Here is a 22593-nt window from a genome sequence, read left to right as displayed (position 1 = left end):
CTAGGGTTGTTTAGAGATAAATAAGTTAGGATATTTTAATTCCTTTGAGCAGTGCTTGGCACACAGTAACTAGTGCTAGTGCTATGCGTTAGCTATTACTTTCGCTGTTACTGTGAAATGATCATATGTCCAAGCTAAATTTATACCTTCAAGTAGAAGTTTGTGAATTTAGAACATAATTAACATCACTGTGGAAATACTAGAGATAAATAATATGTTTACCTGTTGACTGTGTTATCAGATAACCATTTTGTCATCAGTTCAGAGAGGGGCAGTTATGAACTACAAAATACTGTGCCTTAAGTGTCCATCTGTTTGAGGACACTTGTCTTTCATTTCATAGGTGAGAGCAATGTGATTCCTTTAAGACAAGATAGACTGTAAATGTTCAGTTCCATGAAGGACTTGTTTGGTTTTGTGTGAGGATCAGGTCACCCAAAAGCAGCAGCTTAGCAGGTCTGCTCAGCCGTAGTGTCGAAGGTTGACACCTAGGAAGGAAGGATGTTTGGTTTACAGAGTTTCAGTTCCTGAGACTGGGAAGGCTTAATCCGAGATGAAACCAGGCTTGTCTCCTTTGTTGATAGCTGGCCAAAACACACAATTTGAAAGTATTGCTTAGTGTTTGAGGCTCCTGTCTTAGTTGTCTGGTATGTAGGTCTGAGTACTGCTAGTTGTTCCAGAGAATAGCTCATTTGTTAACTTCAGCTTAGCAAGTTTTAAAAGGTATCTTTCTATGAGTGATCTTGATATTAAAGAAAATGCTAAAGATTTTAGAATTCATGAAGGCTTGGCACTTTTTCTTGAGTCAAGCTCCTTTCCCATTCTTTCAGCTTGATGTGCTTATCTGGCCTCTAGAAGGTAAATGGCGTTTGGTTAAAATGTGAACCTTGAGAACTTATTGTTCACTTTAACCCCGGGCTTTTAAAATACTTAGATCAGTGGTTTTCAGCCAGGAAGACACATTAGTACCACCTTGGGAACTTTTAAGAAAATAGAATTCCCTGGTCTTAAAGCCCAGACCAGTTAGTCAGAATCTCTGGGGTGGCTGGGACCTGGATGCCGGTATGTTTTAAAAGCCTCTTGGGTGATTCTAATGTGTAGGCAGGGTTTAGAACTCTTGATTGGACTTATAATAAGGAGATATCCCATGTTAGGGGGCTACCTGTTTGTTTGGGAATTGCCTGCCTGTTTTATTAGTGTACTCTTGTCATTCATTTGGTTTCCTTGGATTTAGAGGACTCTTGGTGAGTCTGTAGCAGTGCTTTAACTAGCCTAGATTGTATGCAGGTCAAGAAGCAACAGTTAGAACTGGGCATGGAACAATAGACTGGTTCCAAATTGGGAAAGGAGTATGTCAAGGCTGTATATTGTCACCCTGCTTATTTAACTTATATGCAGAGTACATCATGCGAAATGCTGGGCTGGATGAATCACAAGCTGGAATCACATTGCTGGGAGAGTTATCAATAACCTCAGATATGCAAATGATGTCACTCTTATGGCAGAACATGAAGAAGAACTAAAGAGCCTCATGATGAAAGTGAAAAAAGAGAGTGAAAAAGCTGGCTTAAAACTCAACATGCAAAAAATGAAGATCATGGCATCTGGTGATGACATCATGGATGCAAAGATGGGGAAATAGATGCAAATAGATGTGGAAACAATGGAAACAGTGACCAATTTTACTTTCCTGGGCTCAAAAATCACTGCAGATGGTGACTGCAGCCATGAAATTAAAAGACGCTTGCTCCTTGGAAGAAAAACTATGACCAACCTGGACAGCATATTAAAAAGCAGAGACATTACTTTGCTGACAAAGGTCCAAAGGAATGGTTTTTCTAGTAGTCATGTATGGATGTGAGAGTTGGACCATAAAGAAAGCTGAGTGCTGAAGAATTAATGCTTTTGAGATGTGGTGTTGGAGAAGACTCTTGAGAGTCCCTTGGACTGCAAGGAGATAAAACCATTCAGTGCTAAAGGAAATCAGTCCTGAATATTCATTGGAAGGACTGATGCTGAAGCTGAAGCTGTAATACTTTGGGCACCTGATATGAAGAATTGACTCTTTGGGAAAGACTCTGATGCTGGGAAAGACCCTGATGCTGGGAAAGATTCAAGTCAGGAGGAGAAGGGGACGCCAGAGGATGAGATGGGTTGTATGTCATCACCAACTCGATGGACATGAGTTTAAGCAAGCTCTGGGTGTTGGTGATGGACAGGGGAGCCTGCTGTGCTGCATTCCATGGGGTCACAAAGAGTCAGACACGACTGAGCGACTGAGCTGAACTGAAAATAAGCTTCTTTGTTTTACTTTTAAAAGAGAAATCTTAGGATGTAAATGTATAAAACATGTTTATCTTGACCAGTCTCTGAAAATAGGCTTTAATTTCCTTAACATTTGGCAATAGAATGTGAGTTTCTTTTTCTTATCCTGGTATTAAGTCATTGAATTGTAAATGTCAGATCTAGACTCTTTGCATTTAGAAATTTCAGAAGACTGGAGGGCTGAAGTATTCTGTCTCCTACAGCTGGCTTAGAAAACAAGCTAATATGTATGTTTGTGTTTTTCTTTTCCCTTTTCTCCTCTTCTTTTTTCTTTTAGTTTTTAAAAAAGCTTATGTTCTTAATGAACATAATGAAGTGAACATAATGAGCATAATGAAGTGTACCAGGGAAGCCTACAATAGTGCAAAGTATTACCTGAGCATCTTTGGGTCTAAAAATGATTCAGTTTCTATATTCATTTCAGTGCTTCTTTGAAGTATTTAGTGTATCCCTTTAATCTTAATTCATCACTAAAGGGGGTTTGGAGAACAGAATAAAAGATCGAGAAAGGTATAAAGAAATGAACATAAAGGGTTTCACCATTAGTATTTTTCTTATTTATTTCCTAATTCAACATATTTGCTTTCTACCTTTTTATTTGTTGTTGTTCAGTTGCTAACTTGTGTCTGACTCTTTGTGACCCCATTAGCTGCAGCACGCCAAGCTTCCCTGTCCTTCACTGTCTCCTTGAGTTTGCTCAAACTTGTGTGCATTGAGTCAGTGATGCCATCCAACCATCTCATCCTTTGTTGCCCTCTTCTCGTCTTGCCATCAGTCTTTCCCAGCATCAGGGTCTTCCAGTGAGTAAGCTCTTCAAGTCATCTTTTTATTGCTTTTCTTTTAAGTAATTGGCAGTGTAGGATAATCTTTTCTCTTAAATTTTTAAAGCGAGAACACAACTTAATAGAAATTTCATTCATTTACAGCATTAAATCAAACATCTAAGTAACAGATTTGGTTATACAAATTAACATTGTAAAGGAAAGAGGCCAGAAATATGCTTTTGGGTGAGCTAATCTTTTTAGTTCTCATCAAATGAGTCTTCTTCAGAAGAAAAGGTTTGGTTATATGTTGAATTACAAAAATTTAGTTTCTTGGAAAGAATTACTCTGTAAGTAACTTTGCAGACCTAAATGACCCAGTAGGGTTTTGCATAAAATGTTATTATAGAAATGTGAAGCAGTTATTTTCTGTTTAGTTTTTATAGACAGTTTATATTATATAGCTGTTTTGTATCATTTCACAAAACATTTACTAAATACCCACTGTGCAAGATACTTTATAAGGTCCTTTGCTGAATACGTGGTTAAATATGCAATCAAGTGAAATAGGTAAATAATTTATTATAATATAATGTATAATATGCCAGCAAATTTGGAAAACTCAGCAGTGGCCAAAGGACTGGAAAAGGTCCGTTTTCATTCCAATCCCTAAGAAAGGCAATCGCAAAGAATGCTCAAACTACCACACAATTGCACTCACCTCACACGCTAGTAAAGTAATGCTCAAAATTCTCCAAGCCAGGCTTCAACAATACGTGAACTGTGAACTTCCAGATGTTCAAGCTGGTTTTAGAAAAGGCAGAGGAACCAGAGATCAAATTGCTAACATCCGCTGGTTCATCGAAAAAAGCAAGAGAGTTCCAGAAAAACATCTATTTCTGCTTTATTGACTACGCCAAAGCCTTCGACTGTGTGGATCACAATAAACTGTGGAAAATTCTGAAAGAATTGGGAATACCAGACCACCTGACCTGCCTCTTGAGAAACCTGTATGCAGGTCAGGAAGCAATGGTTAGAACTGGACATGGAACAACAGACTGGTTCCAAATAGGAAAAGGAGTATGTCAAGGCTGTATATTGTCACCCTGCTTATTTAACTTATATGCAGAGTACATCGTGAGAAATGCTGGGCTGGAATAAGCACAAGCTGGAATCAAGATTGCTGGGAGAAATATCAATAACCTCAGATATGCAGATGACACCACCCTTATGGCAGAAAGTGAAGAGGAACTAAAAAGCCTCTTGATGAAAGTGAAAGAGGAGAGTGAAAAAGTTGGCTCAAAGCTTAACATTCAGAAAACTAAGATCATGGCATCTGGGTCCCATCACCTCATGGGAAATAGATGGGGAGACAGTGGAAACAGTGTCAGACTTTCATTTTTTGGGGCTCCAAAATCACTGCAGATGGTGATTGCAGCCATGAAATTAAAAGACGCTTCCTCCTTGGAAGGAAAGTTATGACCAACCTAGACAGCATATTAAAAAGCAGAGACATTACTTTGCCAACAAAGGTCCGTCTGGTCAAGGCTATGGTTTTTCCAGTGGTCATGTATGGATGTGAGAGTTGGACTGTGAAGAAAGCTGAGCACCAAAGAATTGATGCTTTTGAACTGTGGTGTTGGAGAAGACTCTTGAGAGTCCCTTGGACTGCAAGGAGATCCAACCAGTCCATCTTGAAGGAGATCAGTCCTGGGTGTTCATTGGAAGGACTGATGCTGAAGCTGAAACTCCAATACTTTGGCCACCTCATGCGAAGAGTTGACTCATTGGAAAAGACCCTGATGCTGGGAGGGATTGGGGGCAGGAGGAGAAGGGGACGACAGAGGATGAGATGGATGGATGGCATCACCGACTCGATGGGCATGAGTTTGAGTAAACTCCGGGGGTTGGTGATGGACAGGGAGGCCTGACATGCTGCAATTCATGGAGTCGCAAAGAGTCGGACATGACTGAGTGACTTAACTGAACTGAACTGAAGGTGTAATGACATAATTGAGGTTAAAAATATTTTGTAGGTGAGCTGAGGAAGGAATGATTCAGTATTGATGCAATCATCAAAATTAATGGATTAAAGTATGAAACATGTCTAATAAGATCTTTTAATATTGTAGGTCAAGTGATTTATTTAGTCAGTCATTGATAAACACTTTGTTTACTTTCTATATCTTAGTTAATTTTTCTGAGTGTATTTGTTGCTATAGTTTGTCATAAGAGATACTCTGAACACTTATGTAGCAGTTGTATTTTGCTTTTCTTCTCTCTTTGGAATTAAAATGAAATTTCCTGGAAAATAATAGAATTGTTCACAAAATATGTGTATGGAATCTTCAGGTTTGCTGTACTTTTGGTTTGGCATAGCTTAACACCTGATGTGAAGAACTGACTCATTGGAAAAGACTCTGATGCTGGGAAAGATTCAAGGCAGGAGGAGAAGGGGATGACCGAGGCTGAGATGGTTGGATGGCATCACCAACTCGATGGACATGAGTTTGAGCAAGCTCCAGGAGTTGGTGATGGACAGGGAAGCCTGGCGTGCTGCAGTCCATGGGGTCGAAGAGATTCAGACACGCCTGAGCGACTGAACTGAACTGAAATTCTAGAATAGCTTTGAAAAGTGTGTTGAGTCAGGTGGATTCTCATTAATTTATGGATTATTATGTAATCAGGACTGGCCTTCTGAGCTCTACCACCATGTATCTACCATGGAAAATATTCTGGAACTTGGATCAGTAGGAAACATCCAAGTGTTCTAGATTGATTTTTTTTTTTAAGTTGCTCAGTTGTGTCTGATTCTTCCTAGATTCATAGAACCCATCAGTTTAAAGAGGCCTTGAAGTTTATGTAATATAACTCAGTTTAAAAGAATTGAGGCCTGGAGATGTTAGGAGATTAGTCCAGTGGTCAGAATAATTTGAAGAGATCTTTGATATTGATATATTCATATTGGTATTTTTGTTATTTCTCTGGTGGATTTAAAGTGGTGTTCTTATTTGCTATTTAGAATTTTGCCAGTCATTAAGAATAGACAGTTATGTTGATGTGTGGCAAAAACCATCACAATATTGTAATTATCCTACAATTAAAATAAGAACAGACGTCTGAAGAAGAGGACAACTGAAACAACATAAGCAGCTTTGTCATATTCCTAAACATTTTAATAATCATTATTTGCATCTAACTATATTTTTTCTGCTCTCGGCTCTAACTCTCTGTCCTTCCCCATCTCCTTGTCTTGTCTTTTTTAAAAAACAAAGTAAAGTGCTTTTGGCCTGAAAACATATGCTGCTTGATGGCAAAATGAAATCATAACTGGTTATTTACAGAGAAGAAATAATTGTAAAGAAATCTGAGCATATATTTTAATGAATAGTATATCTTCTAACCAGATATTAGAGGATTTTGTCTTAACTCCATGTTTATGTTGTAAATTGCAAAATTATAGTAGTGTTAGATAGGAATGGTGATTATGGTGTTTTGCATGTTGTGTTTGGTTCAGAATGTATATCTGTAATGAATGTGACTTTTGTCCATTCCTTGTCATTGTAATTTGTGGGAGAGAAAGAGGAATCAGATTTCTTATTTTTCAATTTCCTGCTACAGTATAAAAATGTCGTTATTTTTGATGACACACACACACACATATATATGATGAAAAGATTTTACCATTATATGTTATTCTTAATGTGGTAAATGCAAACTTTTGTTCATACTCAGCATTTATAAGACCACATTTTACAGCAATATATTGATTTCTTATTGCAGGTACATGCTGGGACTTGCAGCAATTCCAGCAGTTATACAGTTTTTTGGCTTTCTCTTTTTACCTGAAAGCCCTCGATGGCTTATTCAGAAAGGGCAGACTCAAAAGGCCCGTAGAATTTTATCTCAGATGCGTGGTAACCAGGCCATTGATGAGGAGTATGATAGTATCAAAAACAACATTGAAGAAGAGGAAAAAGAGGTTGGCTCAGGTATGTGACTTTTATACCTATATTAATTTTAAGACTCCATAATAATTTTACTTATAAATCATACTCTTTTAATTTTATTTAATATATCTAAATGATGAAGTGGTTCTATATGTATAACTAAGTCAAAATAAATGTATATTAATTTCAAAAGCAAATAATTGTGTTAGAATGAAGAAAAAAATTCCCAGAATGCCACTGTCCTCGCATAATTTTTATTTTTGTGATTTCTTTTAAGTCAGATATACTTGATATAGGTGTCATTTTGTATGGGGGGACATTTTTTGAGTATATTTTACATGTAAATATATAATATATAAAGATAAACCTGCATTATTGACCTTCTGTCTTAAAAGTCGGCGTGAACTATTGTCAAAATAAAACACTTAAGTAAAATTAAACACCTTGTTTACATGTGTTACATTAATTTCCATACTAATTAATTTCCATACTGAGCGTATACCTTCATATACTAGTTATGGAATAGTTTTGCATTTCCCTGTTTTCATTAAAATGTTTGATTGTCTAATTACAATTCTACTATGTCAGAAACCAAAAAAAAAGCAAGTTTCTGGTTAATTTATGTTGATGAATATAATTTCAGAGAAGAAATCATATAGGGATTTAAAAATTCTCAGACAGGATCTATAATCTTGACAGCCTGATTTGACTCAGCAATTTGCCAGAGTTTTATGATGGGAAGAAAATAGATATTTTACAATGCCTGTTGGATTCACATCCCCCAAAATTGTTTCATTTTCTCTCAACTTTCCTTCTGCCTCTACAGTAATTGGTTGTTCACTGGAGATGCTTAACTTATATTAGTAAAATGGTTATTCACAGCTGAAAAAATACCAAACACACCCCTTTATTGATATATGTCTTATACAAGTCTTGGAAGGTCTGTTCACTCTCCTCTCTTACTATTCTTTGGTAGAGCTGAAGGAACAGTAGAATGAACGCTTTTCAGAAACTGGTCACTCTGGTAGCCACACATGTGTGCATGTGTGCTTATTTGCTCAGGTGTGTCTGACTCTTTGCAACCCCGTGGACTGTAGCCTGTCAGTCTCCTCTGTTCATGGGATTTTCCAGGCAGGAATACTGGAGTGGGTAGCCATGCCCTCCTCCAGGGGATCATCCCTACCCAGGGATCGAACCCAGGTCTCCCACATTGCAAGCAGATTCTTTACCGTCTGAGCCAGCAGGGAAGCCCAGCGTGGCTTGACTTAGATACACACAGCTCAGCACCGTGATCTTATTACTGCCTTGCTCAGACCAAAGCCTTTAGCTAATTGTGAGCCCAATCTAGGTGAAGGTCATTTTTACCAAAAAGTTTCTCAGTATATATACCGTGTGCCTGGCGTTGTCAGCATTTCCAGTACTCTGCGCACACCTGTGCGTGTGTGCGCAGTCACTTTAGTTGTGTCCGACTCTTTGCAGTGCTGTGGATTGCAGCCTGCCTGGCTCCTCTATCCATGCTATTTTCCAGTCTGTAATACTGGAGTGGGTTGTCATGCCTTCCTCCAGGGGATCTTCCCAACCCAGAGATTGAACCCACGTCTCTAATGACTGCATTGGCAGGCAGGTTCTTTACTCTAGTGCTAACCTGGGAAGCCCAAGTACTCTGCACGTTAGTGTATACATTAAACAACAAAAGAATTCATTTTTATGAGTTCAGGATTGTATTAGGTTTTAAAATATAATTTCACATGTTAATTTAAATTACAAATAACTTATTTTATGCTTCTGACTAAATTCCTTTCATCAGTTACTTGAATTAAATATGAGGTTGTTTTTGTAGTAATCAGTACTCTTGAAACCCATATGCTAATAATGTGTGAGTGGAAATATTTGTTGAGTATTAGGTTATACTAAATACTACTTAGAACATAAGTTTTTATTAATTTATGTGAGGGATAGGACAACAACTTAATTAAAAAAAATCATGTTCTTGTTGTGGAGTGGGTATACCACAGAGTTTACTACACAGCTTTGAACATGTAGCTTCATTTTGACTACTTAAGAATTTGACTGGTCTAGCCATGCAGTTGTTGACAATGCACATTGCCTCTCATGACTATTTGGAATGTATAATCAAATGGGTTTTTATATTTATAGATACACAGGATTGCAATAATCTGCATCTGCTTTGGTGGTGGTCGTGGTGGTTTAGTTGCTAAGTCATGTGTGACTCTTGTGACCCCAAGGACAGTAGCCTGTCAGGCTCCTCTGTCCATGGGATTCTCCAGGCAAGAACACTGGAGTGGGTTGCCATTTCCTTCTCCAGAGATTGAACCCAGGTCTGCTGCATTGCAGGCAGATTCTTTACCAACTGAGCTACAAGGGAAGCCCTACTTTAATTTTTATCAGAAGTTCTTGGGAACTACTTACTATGTTTAAGCTATTTAAATGTTAGCTATTTAATCATTTCCATTTAGCTATTTAATCATTTCCTCATTAAAACATTGCTTTATATGCACATTTGGCACAAATTTTCTTTTAAAATTATATACATAAATGTATTTGTTATACATTACACATTCATTGAAAATTTAAAGAAAAGGCAGCCATCACTTCAAAGACAAAGTGGCAGAAATCTTAATACTGTGTTATTCACTGAATCTCAGTATGTCTTATGCTTGATTAAATATTACAAACTTTATAACTAATAGGATTAATGATTTATCCATTTCTGAATTTGTATTATTTGAATACTGTCCTCTTGCTTAATTTTAAAACTAATCCATTGTTCTTTTATAAAGGTAAAGAATTAATAGCATTGTGGCATGAATGCACACAGTTTTGCCCGTGTTACCTGACACCAGTAACTTGGGGCTTCATTTTGTTATTGACCACAATAAAACATGTTTTGCACAGTATCAATTTTATTGCATCATTTTCATGTCCATGAGCAAAACTGTGTCAGTTCAGTTGGTAAATAGCAGTGCTAGAATTTATCTTAACAGCCAGGATGTCTTGCCCTCAGTCACTTTACATTTGAAGATAGGCTACATGGACTATTACACATGAAGAAACAGCTAACTTTGAAATAAAAAATGTTCTGGCTCAGAGAAGATTCAGCCATTGTGTTGGAGGATTAGAGAGTGACATATGTCAGTCAGTCCGTGGATTCTGTTGAGGTGAATTTCAAGCCATGACTTGGAGCCCAGAAACTCCGAGCGGTGGAGGACAGTTGTTTGGAGGAAAGAGCCTTGACCTGGGCACCGTATATACCCTGATATTCCAGGAGGGTAGAAAATAGTTGTTTAATAAACCACTTTTTCTTTTAGGCAGAAATATTGTATCATCAGACCTTGTGGCTTAGTTTCCTGCTACCTGTGAGCGTGCTAAATCTGGTTCCAGATCAGCAAACCGTGTCCTTCTCTCAGAGTTCCCAGTGGATTTGTGACTTGTGACTGTTGTGCTACCTCGTGAAGTGAAAGTCACTCAGTCATGTCCGACGCTGTGTGACCCTGTGGAATTCTCCAGGCCGGAATACTGGAGTGGGAAGCTCTTCCCTTCTCTAGGGGATCTTCCCAACCCCGGGATTGAACCCAGGTCTCCCGCATTGCAGGTGTACCTTCTCTTTTTGTGAAAGTTTTTTCCCCTTGGTCACTTGAATTAAAATTTGACTTTTTGAGGAAAATAGGGATAGTGGCTGAATTATGTATTCATTTTTTTGATGTGTGAAATGTTAGCCTATATGGGACTGAATTACTTCTGGGTCCAAAACACAATTTATGACTTTATGCAGTGAATATTGTGGCTTCTCTGACCAGGTCAGCAACAGAGATGAGGCTCATAGGCCGTGCTTGGAGTAGGATGGGGTTATAATGGGATTTCATCTCTTCTACACATGGCATGGAGATCGACCTCAAATTAGGTCCTATTTGCCTTAGGCCACAGATCCAAAAATATTGCTTTGATTTATGTCAAAGAGTATTCTCTGTTTTCTTTTGGAAGTTTTATGGTTTCCAGTTGTATGTCTAGGTCTTTAATCCATTCTGAGTTTATTTTTGAATATGATGTGAGAAAATGTTCTAATTTTATTCTTTTATATGTAGTTATCCGGTTTTCCCAGCACCACTTATTAAAGAGACTGTATTTTCCTCATTGTGTATTCTTGCCTCCTTGTCATAGATTGACCAACCATAAATGTGTGAGTTTATTTCTGGGCTCTCTATTCTCTATTCATTGTTCTGAATGTCTATTTTGTGGCCAGTACCATACTGTTTTGATGACTTTGTATGAAGTCAGGAAGCATGATACCTCCAACTGTTTTGGCTTTTCAGTGTCTTTTGTGTTTCCATAAAAATCTTAAAATTACTTGTTTATTTCTGTGAAGTGTACCACTGGTAGTTTGATAGGGATTGCATTGAATCTGTAGATTGTCTTGGGTAGTGTGGTCATCTTAACAATATTAATTTTTCCCATCCATCAACATGGTATATCTTTGCATCAGTTTGTATCACCTTCCATTTCTTTCATAGTGTTTTATAGTTTTCTGAGTACAGGTATTTTATCTCCATAGTTAAATTTATTCCCTAGGTATTTTTTAATGTGATGGCAAGTAGGATTTAAAAAAAAATTCTCATTTTGGCATTTTATTGTTAATGTGTAGAAATGCAGCAGATTTCTATATATTAAATTTGTATCCTGTAACTTTATTAATTGATGAACTCTAAACTCTAGTGCTTTTTTAGTGGCATCTTTAGGATTTTCAATGTATAGTACCGTATCATCTGGCCATTTTACTTCTTTCTTTCAGATTTGGATTCCTTTTATTTTTTCTTCTTCTTGGCTGTAGCTGGCACATCTGAAAAAAAAAAAAAAAGTGGTGAGAGAGGGCATTCTTACCTTCTTCCTGATCTTATAGAAAGTCCTTTCAGTTTTCATTGTTGAGTATGGTATTAGCTGTGGGTTTGTCATAAATGGTTTTATTCTGTTGAAGTAAGTCCCCTGTATACCCACTTTGTGGAGAGTTTTTAATCACAAATGGATGCTGAATTATGTCAAAAGGTTTTTCTGCATCTGTTGAGATTATCGTATGATTTTTATTCTTCACTTTGTTAATCACATTAATTGATTTGTGGATATTAGCCATCTCTAGAGTAAATTCCACTTGATCATGGTGTGTGATTCTTCTAATGTATTGTTGTATTTGGCTTGCTGTTATTTTGTTGAGGATTTTTGCATGTGTGTCCATCAGTGATAATGGCCTGTAATTTTTTTTAATATATATTTCTGTTTGGTTTTGGTATCAGAGTTATTCTGGTCTTATAGAATGAGTTTGGAAGCATTCATTCCTCTGTGATTTTCGGCAATAAGTTTGAGAATTACAGGTGCTAACTCTTCTATAAATGTTTGGTAGAATTCACCTATGAAGCCATCTGGTCTAGATGTTTGTTAGTTGAGAGTTTTTGATTATTGATTCAATTTCATTTCTGGTAACCAGCCTGTTTCTATTTTCTATTTCATTCTGGTCAGTCTTGAGAGATTGTACATTTCTAGGAACTCATCCATTTCTTCTAGATTATTCATTTTATTAGTGTATAATCATTAATACTGTCCTTTGTATTTCTGTGGTGTTGGTTGTAAGTATTCCTTTTTCATATCTGATATAATTTAATTGGGTCCTCTCTCCTTTTTTGTTGATCAGTCTGGCTTAAACTTATCAATTTCGTTTGTCTTTTTAAAGAACTGGCTCTTCATCTCATTGATCTTTTCTATTATTTTTTTTGGCGCTATTTTATGTCTGTAATTCTCTGGTCTTTGATTTCTTTCCTTTGGCTAACTTTGGATATTCTTTGTCCTTGTTTTTTCCAGTTCCTTAGGTATAAGGTTGGGTTGTTTATTTGAGATTTTTCTCATTTTCTGAGGTTTGTTTGTATCACTGTAAAATTCCCTCGTAGAACTGCTTTTGCTACATCCCACAGATTTTGAATCATTGTGTTTTGTTTTCACTTGTCTGAAGGTGTGTGTGTGTGTGTCTGTGTACGTGTATGTGTGTGTTTAGATCTGAAATTAGGCCGTTGTAGATAGCATATATGGGCTTCCTTGGTAGCTCAGCTGGTAAAGAATCTGTAATTCAGGAGACCCATTTCAATTCCTGGGTCGAGAACATCCCTCTGGAGAAGGAGTAGGCTACCCACTCCAGTATTCTTGGGCTTCCCTGGTGGCTCAGACAGTAAAGAATACGCCTGCAATTCAGAAGACCTGGTTCGATCCCTGGGTTGGGAGGATCGCCTGGAGGAGGGCATGGCAAGCCTCTCCAGTATTCTTGCCTGGAGAATCTCCATGGACAGAGGAGCCTGGTGGGCTACAGTCCATGGGGTCACAAAGAATCTCAAACATAACTGAGCGACTACGCACAGCACAGCACAGATAGCATATATATGGGTTTGTTTTGTATCCATTCATCCAGTCTATGTCCTTTCATGGGAGCATGTAGTCTGTTTAAATTGAAAGTAATTATTGATAATTAGGTACCTACTGCCTTTTAAAAAAATGTTTTGGGGTAGTTTTGTAGTTAGTTTTTGCTCTTCTTTTGATTTATGCTGTTGTAATTTGATCTTTAGTGTTATGCTTTGATTCCTTCTTTTTTGTACACATCTATTACAGGTCTGGTTTGTGGTTACCATGAGGTTTTTTTTTTTTTTTTTAATAACTTTTACTCCTTCGAAGAAAAGTTATGACCAACCTAGACAGCATATTAAAAAGCAGTGACATTACTTTGTTAGCAAAGGTCCATCTAGTCAAGGCTATGGTTTTTCCAGTAGTCATGTATCGATGTGAGAGTTGGACTATAAAGAAAGCTGAGCACCAAAGAATTGATGCTTTTGAACTGTGGTGTTGGAGAAGACTCTTGAGAATCCCTTGGACTGCAAGGAGATCCAACCAGTCCATCCTAAAGGAGGTCAGTCTTGGGTGTTCATTGGAAGGACTGATGCTGAAGCTGAAACTCCAATACTTTGGCCACCTGATGCAAAGAGCTGACTCTTGAAAAGACCCTGATGCTGGGAAACATTGAGGGCAGGAGGAGAAGGGGACGACAGCAGATGAGATGGTTGGATGGCATCACTGACTCAATGGACATGAGTTTGAGTAAACTCCAGGAGTTGGTGATAGACAGGGAGGCCTGGCGTGCTGCGGTTCACGGGGTCACAAAGAGTCAGACACGACTGAGCAACTGAACTGAACTGAATATATATATATATACATATGATTATTTTAAATTGCTAATCTCTTCATTTCAAATGCAATTTAATAATCCTATATTTTCTTCAACCTTCCCCAGGATTACTTTTCTTGACATCATATCCTTCCCCAGGATTACTTTTCTTGACATCATATTTTACATATCTTTGTTTTGGGTATTCCTCAACTACTTATAGCAGATACAGATGACTTTATACTGCTTTTGTCTTTTAACCTTTTTTACTAACTTTATCCATGCTTGATTACTACCTTTACTGTGTTTTTACCTTTACTGTATTTTTGCCTTAACCCGTGAGCTTTTTTTCCTTTAGTAATTTTTGTGTTTTCAGTTGTGGATTTTTTTTTTTTTTTTTTTGCTCACCTTTAACATTTATTGTAGAGGAGTTATTGTGGTGCTGAACTCTTTCAGTTTTTGCTTATCTAGAAACCTTTTGATCTCATCATCAAATCTGAATGAAAGCCTAGCTGGGTAGGTAATTTTTGATGTAGGTTTTTCGCTTTCACCACTTTAAGTATATTGTGACACTCTCTTCTGACCTCAGGGTTTGTGATGAAAAGTCAGCTGATAGACCTGAGAGTCCCACGTTTGGTGCCTGTGCACTCATGTGTGGTCCTGAGTCCTAGGCCCTCAGTGGGTGTAGCCATCTCCAAGGATGGCTGTATGTTCACGGGGTTTTATAGCAGCCTTCCTACTTTTGGGGGGCTGTGTCCTCTCCAGGTTAGTTGCTTGGCTTGAGACATCCCAGTACAAGTGCTAATAGCCTGCTAGGCAGAGCCAGGTCCCTAGGCTGATAAACTAGGGGCGGGGCTTGTTAGTACCACTGTCGAGATGGTGAAACAAGTTCCCAAAAATGGATAATGCCAGTATCTGTGTTCCCAGGGTAAGCTCCACTTGCTTCTGGCTTCTTCTGGAGATTCTTCAAGATTAGCCTGCATCTGACCCAGGATCCTTTAAAATTACTGCTTCTGCCCTGGGTCCCTGAGCATGTGACATTTTCGTTGCACTCTAAGAGTGGAGTCTCTATCTTCCACAGGTCTCCTGAATGTAAGCCCTACTGACCTTCAAAACCAGATATTCCAGGGGCTGGTCTTCCCAGTGAAGGGCTTCCTGCATTTCTAATTTTCCTCTCATGTGGATCACCCACCTAGAGGCATGGGTCTTGTCTACACCTCTGCTTCTCCTACCCATATCATTGTGGTTTCTTCTTTATATCTTTAGTTATATATTTTTTTCTGATAGATTCTGGTCTTTCTCATCAATATTGCTCTGTAAATGGTTGTAATTTTTGTGTGCCCACGAGAGGAGGGGAGCTGCAGGTCTTTCTACTCCACCATTATGGCCAAGCTTTCTTCATTTTCATATTTTTAAAATTAAGATATAATAATTGACATATAACTTTGTATTAGTTTCAAATGTACATCATAATGATGTGATATATGTTCATACTGTGAAGTGATCACCACACACAGTAAAAAACATTTTTTTCTTAACTTTTTCAATTTTTTATCCTCCACCAGAGAACAACAAGTATATTCATCAGGTGGTTTCATAGGAGAGTTGAAGGCTGTTACTGAGAGTTGAAGGCTGTTACTGACATGCTTCTCAGAAGAAGCCTGTTAGACAGGACTCAGGGAAAGTCTGACATTAGGCACGCTTTCTGCCACTCCCTTCTACGCTCTACACTGCAGAATTAAAGCAGGATCATTGAAGGGAAAATGTGCACAAAGAAAGTTTTCTCTCCCTGGAGAAATACACAGATGTTGATGCTTGAACCCTTACAAAAAGACCAGGGAACATGTTTTGGGATCATCAAGGCAACTTCGGTGCTCCAGCAGGTTGATAACGGGAGCCAGGCAAGGGGGAGACTGAATACAGACCTGAGGTGGCAGGGGCAGCCTCCTGCAAATATGTTCATCTGTTTATAGCACATGGGCAATCTGAGGAATTTGAAAATGTAAACGGACTTTTTTTTTTTTTTTTAGCGAAGAGCTTCTTTGTATGTCCTATCTTTATATATATGGGCTTCCCTGGTGGCTCAGAGGTTAAGGCGTCTGCCTGCAGTGCAGGAGATCTGGGTTATGTAAATCTTTTTACAGTTAATATTGCCTCAGTACCGTTCATTTCAGTCGCTCAATTGTGTCCAACTCTTTGCGATCCCATGGACTGTGGCACTCCAAGCCTCCCTGTCCATCACCAGCTTCCGGAATTTACGCAAACTCACATCCATTGAGTCGGTGTTATCATCCAACCATCACATCCTCTGTCGTCCCCTTCTGCTCCTGCCTTCAATCTTTCCCAGCATCAGGGTCTTTTCCAATGAGTCAGCTCTTCGCATCAGGTGGCAAAAGTATTAGAGTTTCAGCTTCAACATCAGTCCTTCCAGTGAATATTCAGGATTGATTTCCTTTAGGATGGACTGGTTGGATCTCCTTGGAGTCCAAGGGACTCTCAAGAGTCTTCTCCAACACCACAGTTCAAAAGCATCGACTCTTCAGCACTCAGCTTTCTTCACAGTCCAACTCTCACATCCATACATGACTGCTGGAAAAACCTAGCCTTGACTAGATGGACCTTTGTTGGAAAAGTAATGTCTCCGCTTTTTAATATGCTATCTGGGTTGGTCATAACTTCCTCCAAGGAGTAAGTGTTTTTTTATTTCATGGCTGCAGTCACCATCTGCAGAGATTTTGGAGCCCAAAAAAGTAAAATCTGCCACTGTTTCCACTTTTTCCCCATCTATTTACCATGAAGTGATGGGACAGGATGCCATGTTCTTAATTTTCTGAATGTTGAGCTTTAAGCCAACTCTTTCACTCTCCTCTTTTACTTTTGTCAAGAGGCTCTTTAGTTCTTCTTCACTTTCTGCCATAAAGGTGGTATCATCTACATATCTGAGATTATTGATATTGCCTAGGTTTACCTAAAACACAGATACTTCCAAAATTGATTTATTTCATGTAAGAATGTCACTGAGAAATTGCCCTACCCTTTGGGCACTAAAAACCTTAATATTTGGGTGTATGTGAGAACAGCAGCCCAGAGGTACTAGTTAATGCTTTAAACTGAAATTAGATCCAGGCCTGCTGGTTGCTAGTCACTTTTGTGGTGCATTCAGGTTATCTATGCAGTGTTTAATCTTTGCAGAAACATTTATGTCAAGATTTGCATTGTTTAATTGTATCAACAAATCAACTCAGTAATCTGTAAGAATGTTGACTCTGCATTTTGCCTTCACTGGGTAGTTTAATCTCCAGCCTGGAAAGGAAGAATGTTGTAGGATGGAAAATTTATTCAAGACCCTCCTGTGAGTTCATTTTTTAAAGCCTGGTATGACTTACCTCTAGCTGTTTGGAGGTCATACCTACGGTGTACAGGAAAGAATAGCTGCATCTCTCTCTCTTCTCTTTCTTCCAGTAATTTTTCAGTCAGGTCATCAAGATTCATATCCTTATAAATCAGTTTCCTTTTTTTATGAATTGATATTGTGTGGCCATTTCAACAAATCATATTCTGCAGAGAGGTCAAAAAGGGTAGATATATATCATCTGTTTTAATAGAAATCCTTCCAAATGTTTCTGTAGATATCTAATTCCAGCCTAATGACATTTCAGTGTAATGCTCGTTGCAGTTGACATCTATTGCCCTTAGCTCAAAGTGTCATTTTTCCAAATGTTTCTGGTAGTTTTGCTTATATTTTCTTTGTGTGATAGTAGTGTTTCCTGACTGAAAGTAATGCATATGTGCTATTTACTTGGTGATTTGAAATAGATATTAACAAATTGCTTCTCAGCAAGATGGACAACCAATTTTCCATATGTAGGGAAAGAAAATGTTTCTATATCTAATATTCTTGAAGTTGTTGCAAAATTGTCCAGATGGTCAACTGTGAGGTTGTTATATGTATCTCCTATGGTAAATGGTAGAATAAAATAAAAGGTTAAATGAAAAGCTACTTTAATTCTCTTTGTGTTAACAAGCTGTAAGCTGAATGATTGTTAAAAGAATATATAATTCTATTCAGTTTTTTAGTTAAACTTATTTTCTTAGCCATCATGACTTATTTAAAAGAATTGCTATTTAGTTCAACGTGGCTTTAAATAAAAGTTGCTTTGGCCCCAGAAAACTTTTAAAATCATAAGCAAAATTGAAATCGTTCTTAGGTTTTACATTAAAATGTCATTTGTTCTCCTCTTACAAAGAGATAAAGAACAACATTGAGAAAATTTTCTATTCTGTAAATCATGGAGAAAGGAAGTACTTTTCAGATTACCTATAGCCTCCCAAGCCATTTTTACTGGTTTATATTGAAAATCAGATTGTTTCAGAAAGTTGATAGTTGATGGTTCATCCTTCTGCTTTCTTGCTAAGATGTAGAAAATCTCATAGAAAAATCCATGCCTAAGACGTTTTGCTTTTGTCAAATTTTTCTTTTTTATTCCAACACATTATAAAGTTTTTTCTGTATTTAATACAGATAGGAGGAGAAAACCCAACAAAGTACATTTCAAAAGGAATGTAATTCTTGAGTTGCTGCTTCAGGGAAGTTCATTTCCAACTTAACACTAAATCCATCATTCAGCACAAATGATAGTCTGCTTTGTAAATAAAACCATGGTCAGGAGGTTTCTTTCCTTGAGAAAAGACAAACTGTTTTGCCCTTTAAAGGTTACCTGGTGTTTGGAGAAGGTTAGAGGAATATCCTGAAGAAAATGCAGTTTTCTTCATCTGAAAAGGAAAGGCACATGAGCCACTCTTGAATGTTGGGACTTTTTAGTGATAACAGTCCAGTTCTATTGATGGGTTGTTGAATCAATCACAATATTAATAACCATGTTGTGTGTTGTCTGAAGAAACTTGCCTATTTACAAATGTCAGAAGAGATCATCTCAAATGTTTCTCAAAGATCCAAGGAATTACTCTTAAATTTTTCTAACGTTTTAAATTCAGTTTGCACTGGCAGATAGAGTGGTCATACAGTGTTAATTTTCTCCTTCTTTTACTGCTTTATATCAAACCTTACAAACACTCATGAGAGTGATTTTTAATCTGTTAAATTTAACAAATTAAAAAATTTTAATATAACAAATCATTTAATTTTTAGTCTTAGTGCACACTTACCATAGATATATACATTTCAGTTAACTTACTTATCTGCATTTAAATTATTTGAAATGTACTCGATAAGGAGATATGTGCTTGGCAGGATAGACTGAGGAGAAAAATACTGCATTTATGAAGCTAGACCACGAATAAATTGCTGTAGAGTTGTCTTCACACTTTGAGTATACTGTTTTCCTCCCTGATTTTTTTCAAGATATTTCCTTGAAAATGATTCCACTGTGTGTCTTAGAATAAAACAAATCTTCAAAATACCTTTTTTAAAAAGTAGAATCTAATAAATGCTCTTTCTAGGGGATGAAGGAGACCTAGAGACTTTTAAAACCAGGTTTGTATAAAAGCAAAGATGACTTTTAGTGCTCTCATTCATTATTCATATGTAAACAATAATAGTGTGAAGATGCCAGAAGCAGTAACTATTTATTGAACGCTTAGTTCTGTAAATGTTTCATGCATGTGTGCGTGCGCACACACACCATTCTCTGATTCTAAAACAACCTACAGTTTAGGCATTATCATCCACATTGTATTGAGAAAATGGATCGCTGTCGCAGGCAAACAGCTGGGACGCGAACGAGGCAGGATCTGAGTCTTACCTCACCTCCTCTCAAGCCTCTCCGTATTCCACTTGGCAAATTGTTCATCTCATGCCCCCTCTGCACTCTGCAGCGTGGATGTATATGCTGAAGAAAGAGATTAGGCCTTGTCCTTGCTCTTAAGAAGCTAAGCTTTATAACTTCCTTAAGTTTGTCTTCCTTTTCTAAAGGGAAAAACAGAAAACACCCTCAAAAATATGAATAAGACAACCCTCAGAGTCATTTGGCAAATAATTTACTTGAGTTGCTTTCACTTTGAGAGCATATTTTCCTTCGGTTCCCTCATTTCCACCCTTGATGTCATTGGCTGAGTGGGTTTCTGCTGTTCATCTCTGGGTATCGGCTAACAGTGGTTTCTGCTGGTCTTCTTGCTTCTGGCATTCACTTTCATTTACTTTCTTCATTCACCCTCTTCATTTACTTTCTCAGAGGCCTCCAAGGGTTATCATCCCAACACATACACAACATCACATCCCTCTCCTCAGAAACAAATTCCATGATATGTTAATAAACTTTCTTTAAAATCTGGTTTTAGTTTATCTTTCCAGTTTATTTCACTAGAGCCAAGACTTTGTCATCATTAAAAGGAAGATGCCACCTTGGAAGATGCCACCTTCATTGACTGAGTGGAGCCTCCTGACTCTCAGGGTGGGGAGTTGATGACTAGACGTGGGGAGACGGTCTGGGTGGAGTTCCCGAGCTTCACTATTTGATCCAGCCAGTGCTTCCTGCAAAGAAAATGTAAATATTGCCTCACACTAAAAAGTATATTACATTTGAAAACTAGTAACATGGTGAATATTTTCTATGCTAAGAAGGCCTTAACATGATCCATCATCATTTACATTTGGAAAATTGTTGAGAAAGACTGAAATAGAAGTACTTAGGTATTTCTTTCTGTGTAGTCTAGTAGATACTGATATTGAGTTGTACAAGTGTAGAAAGTCTACAAATTATATAAAATCATGTCTCATCTGAAAGAAATAAATTTAAAAAGGTAGTATAGGAATATTTTATTGTGTTTAAGATGATAGGCTTGGCACTGTTCTCATTGGTGGTAGTGAAAGGTTGTTGCTGAATCACGAAAAGATGGCGGGGTTCTTGGCCTCCGGAGGAGAAGAATTCAATCTGGGGCCAGAAACGAGGCTGGATCACTCAGAGCTTTTGTGTAATAAAGTTTTATTAAAGTATAAAGGAGATAGAGAAAGCTTCTGACATAGACATCAGAAGGGGGTAGAAAGAATACCCCCTTGCTAGGCTTAGCACTGGAATTATATGCTCTCAAATTCGTTATTACAGTGAATCAAAAGAATGTATGGAGGTTGTAAAGACCTCACCAGACCTACTCCCATAATTTACATTTTGAGATAACAGAATTAGTCAGAAGGTTTTTTCCAGAGACTGTCTTCAAGCAGGATACATTATTGTTAAATAATCCTACAGAATGTAGAGGGGGAAAAAAGTTTGTTCGTTCTTCCTCCTTGAGAATTCCAGACCCCTCTCTCCATGGGCACCCCTAGACTTCTTATCAACCTGCCTAGGAATTGACTCTCTCATTCAAATAACTTTTATTTTGATGGCTTATTACGGGAGTCCCAAACTTTCTCTGTAAGGGCCAGATAGTAAATACTTGGCTTTGCGGCCACATCATTTCTGTCAGAACTACTCAACCTGCTGTTGCAACATGAATGCAACCAGAGACAAACTGTGAAGGAATGAGTGTGGCTTGTGCAATAAAACACAAAAGCTTATTATTTTGTACCTGTTCTATTTTATTTTACAAAAATAAGGAGCTGCCCAAATTTGGCCTATGGGTTATAGTTTACTGACCCCCTCTTAATCAGTCATTAAAATTTTTTTATAACAATAAGAAAAGTGCTTATTTTCATGCTTTGAGATTTGTTTTTAAAAGTATTTGTTGAAAAAAAAAATAAAAGTATTTGTTGTATTATAATTTATACACAGTGTATTTGCTTATAAAGAAACACAGGCTATTCAATTTCATTGACACTTTTTCTTGAACTGTAATGTATTATCGCACCATTTTAGTAGTTGGAACTGAACAAAATGAAACTGTTTTCTCTTAAAATGAGTTCCCAAAGATAATTGTTCAGACTTTTTCTGGTCATTTTTTTTAAGGTAACAGTTGATTAACCTTTATTTGTTGACTATCAACTATAATAAAAGTGTTAGTTGCTCATTTGTGTATGACTCTTTGCAATCCCATGGACTGTAGTCCACCAGGCTCCTCTGTTCATGAAATTCTCCAGGCAAGAATACTGAAGTGGGCTGTCGTTTCCTTCAGAAATAATAGAAGAGAGGTAATTAAAAAGTCAAGAGTCTGGGGCTTCCCTGGTGACCCAGTGGTTAAGAAACTGCCTTGCAGTGCAAGGGACACGGGTTTGATCCCTAGTCTGGGAACATCCCACCTGCCTCAGAGCAGCAAAGCCCACAGCTACTGATGTTCTCGCGTCTAAGGCCTGTGCTCCACAACAAAAGAGAAGACATGACGATGAGGAGCCTGGGGACTGCAATGAAGAGTAGACCCTGTTTGCCACAGCGAGAGAAAGCTTGCATGCAGTAAC

At 37.7% G+C, this 22593-nt stretch overlaps 1 protein-coding gene across 2 annotated transcripts in view; it reads left to right on the top strand.

The window, feature by feature from the left end:
• SLC2A13 (solute carrier family 2 member 13) overlaps positions 1-22593 on the top strand; it is a 482259-nt gene that overhangs the window by 109051 nt on the left and 350615 nt on the right. For both annotated transcript variants that reach the window (XM_043446759.1, XM_043446760.1), the window contains exon 3: positions 6870-7078. In XM_043446759.1, coding sequence (XP_043302694.1) covers positions 6870-7078 — 209 coding nt within the window. The remainder of the gene's footprint in view (positions 1-6869; positions 7079-22593) is intronic.

Source organism: Cervus canadensis, chromosome 25 (genome assembly GCF_019320065.1).
Source record: "Cervus canadensis isolate Bull #8, Minnesota chromosome 25, ASM1932006v1, whole genome shotgun sequence".
Taxonomy (NCBI): Eukaryota; Metazoa; Chordata; class Mammalia; order Artiodactyla; family Cervidae; genus Cervus; species Cervus canadensis.
The sequence above is the reverse complement of the archived record's forward strand: the minus strand, read 5'-3'. Positions and strand labels throughout refer to the sequence as shown.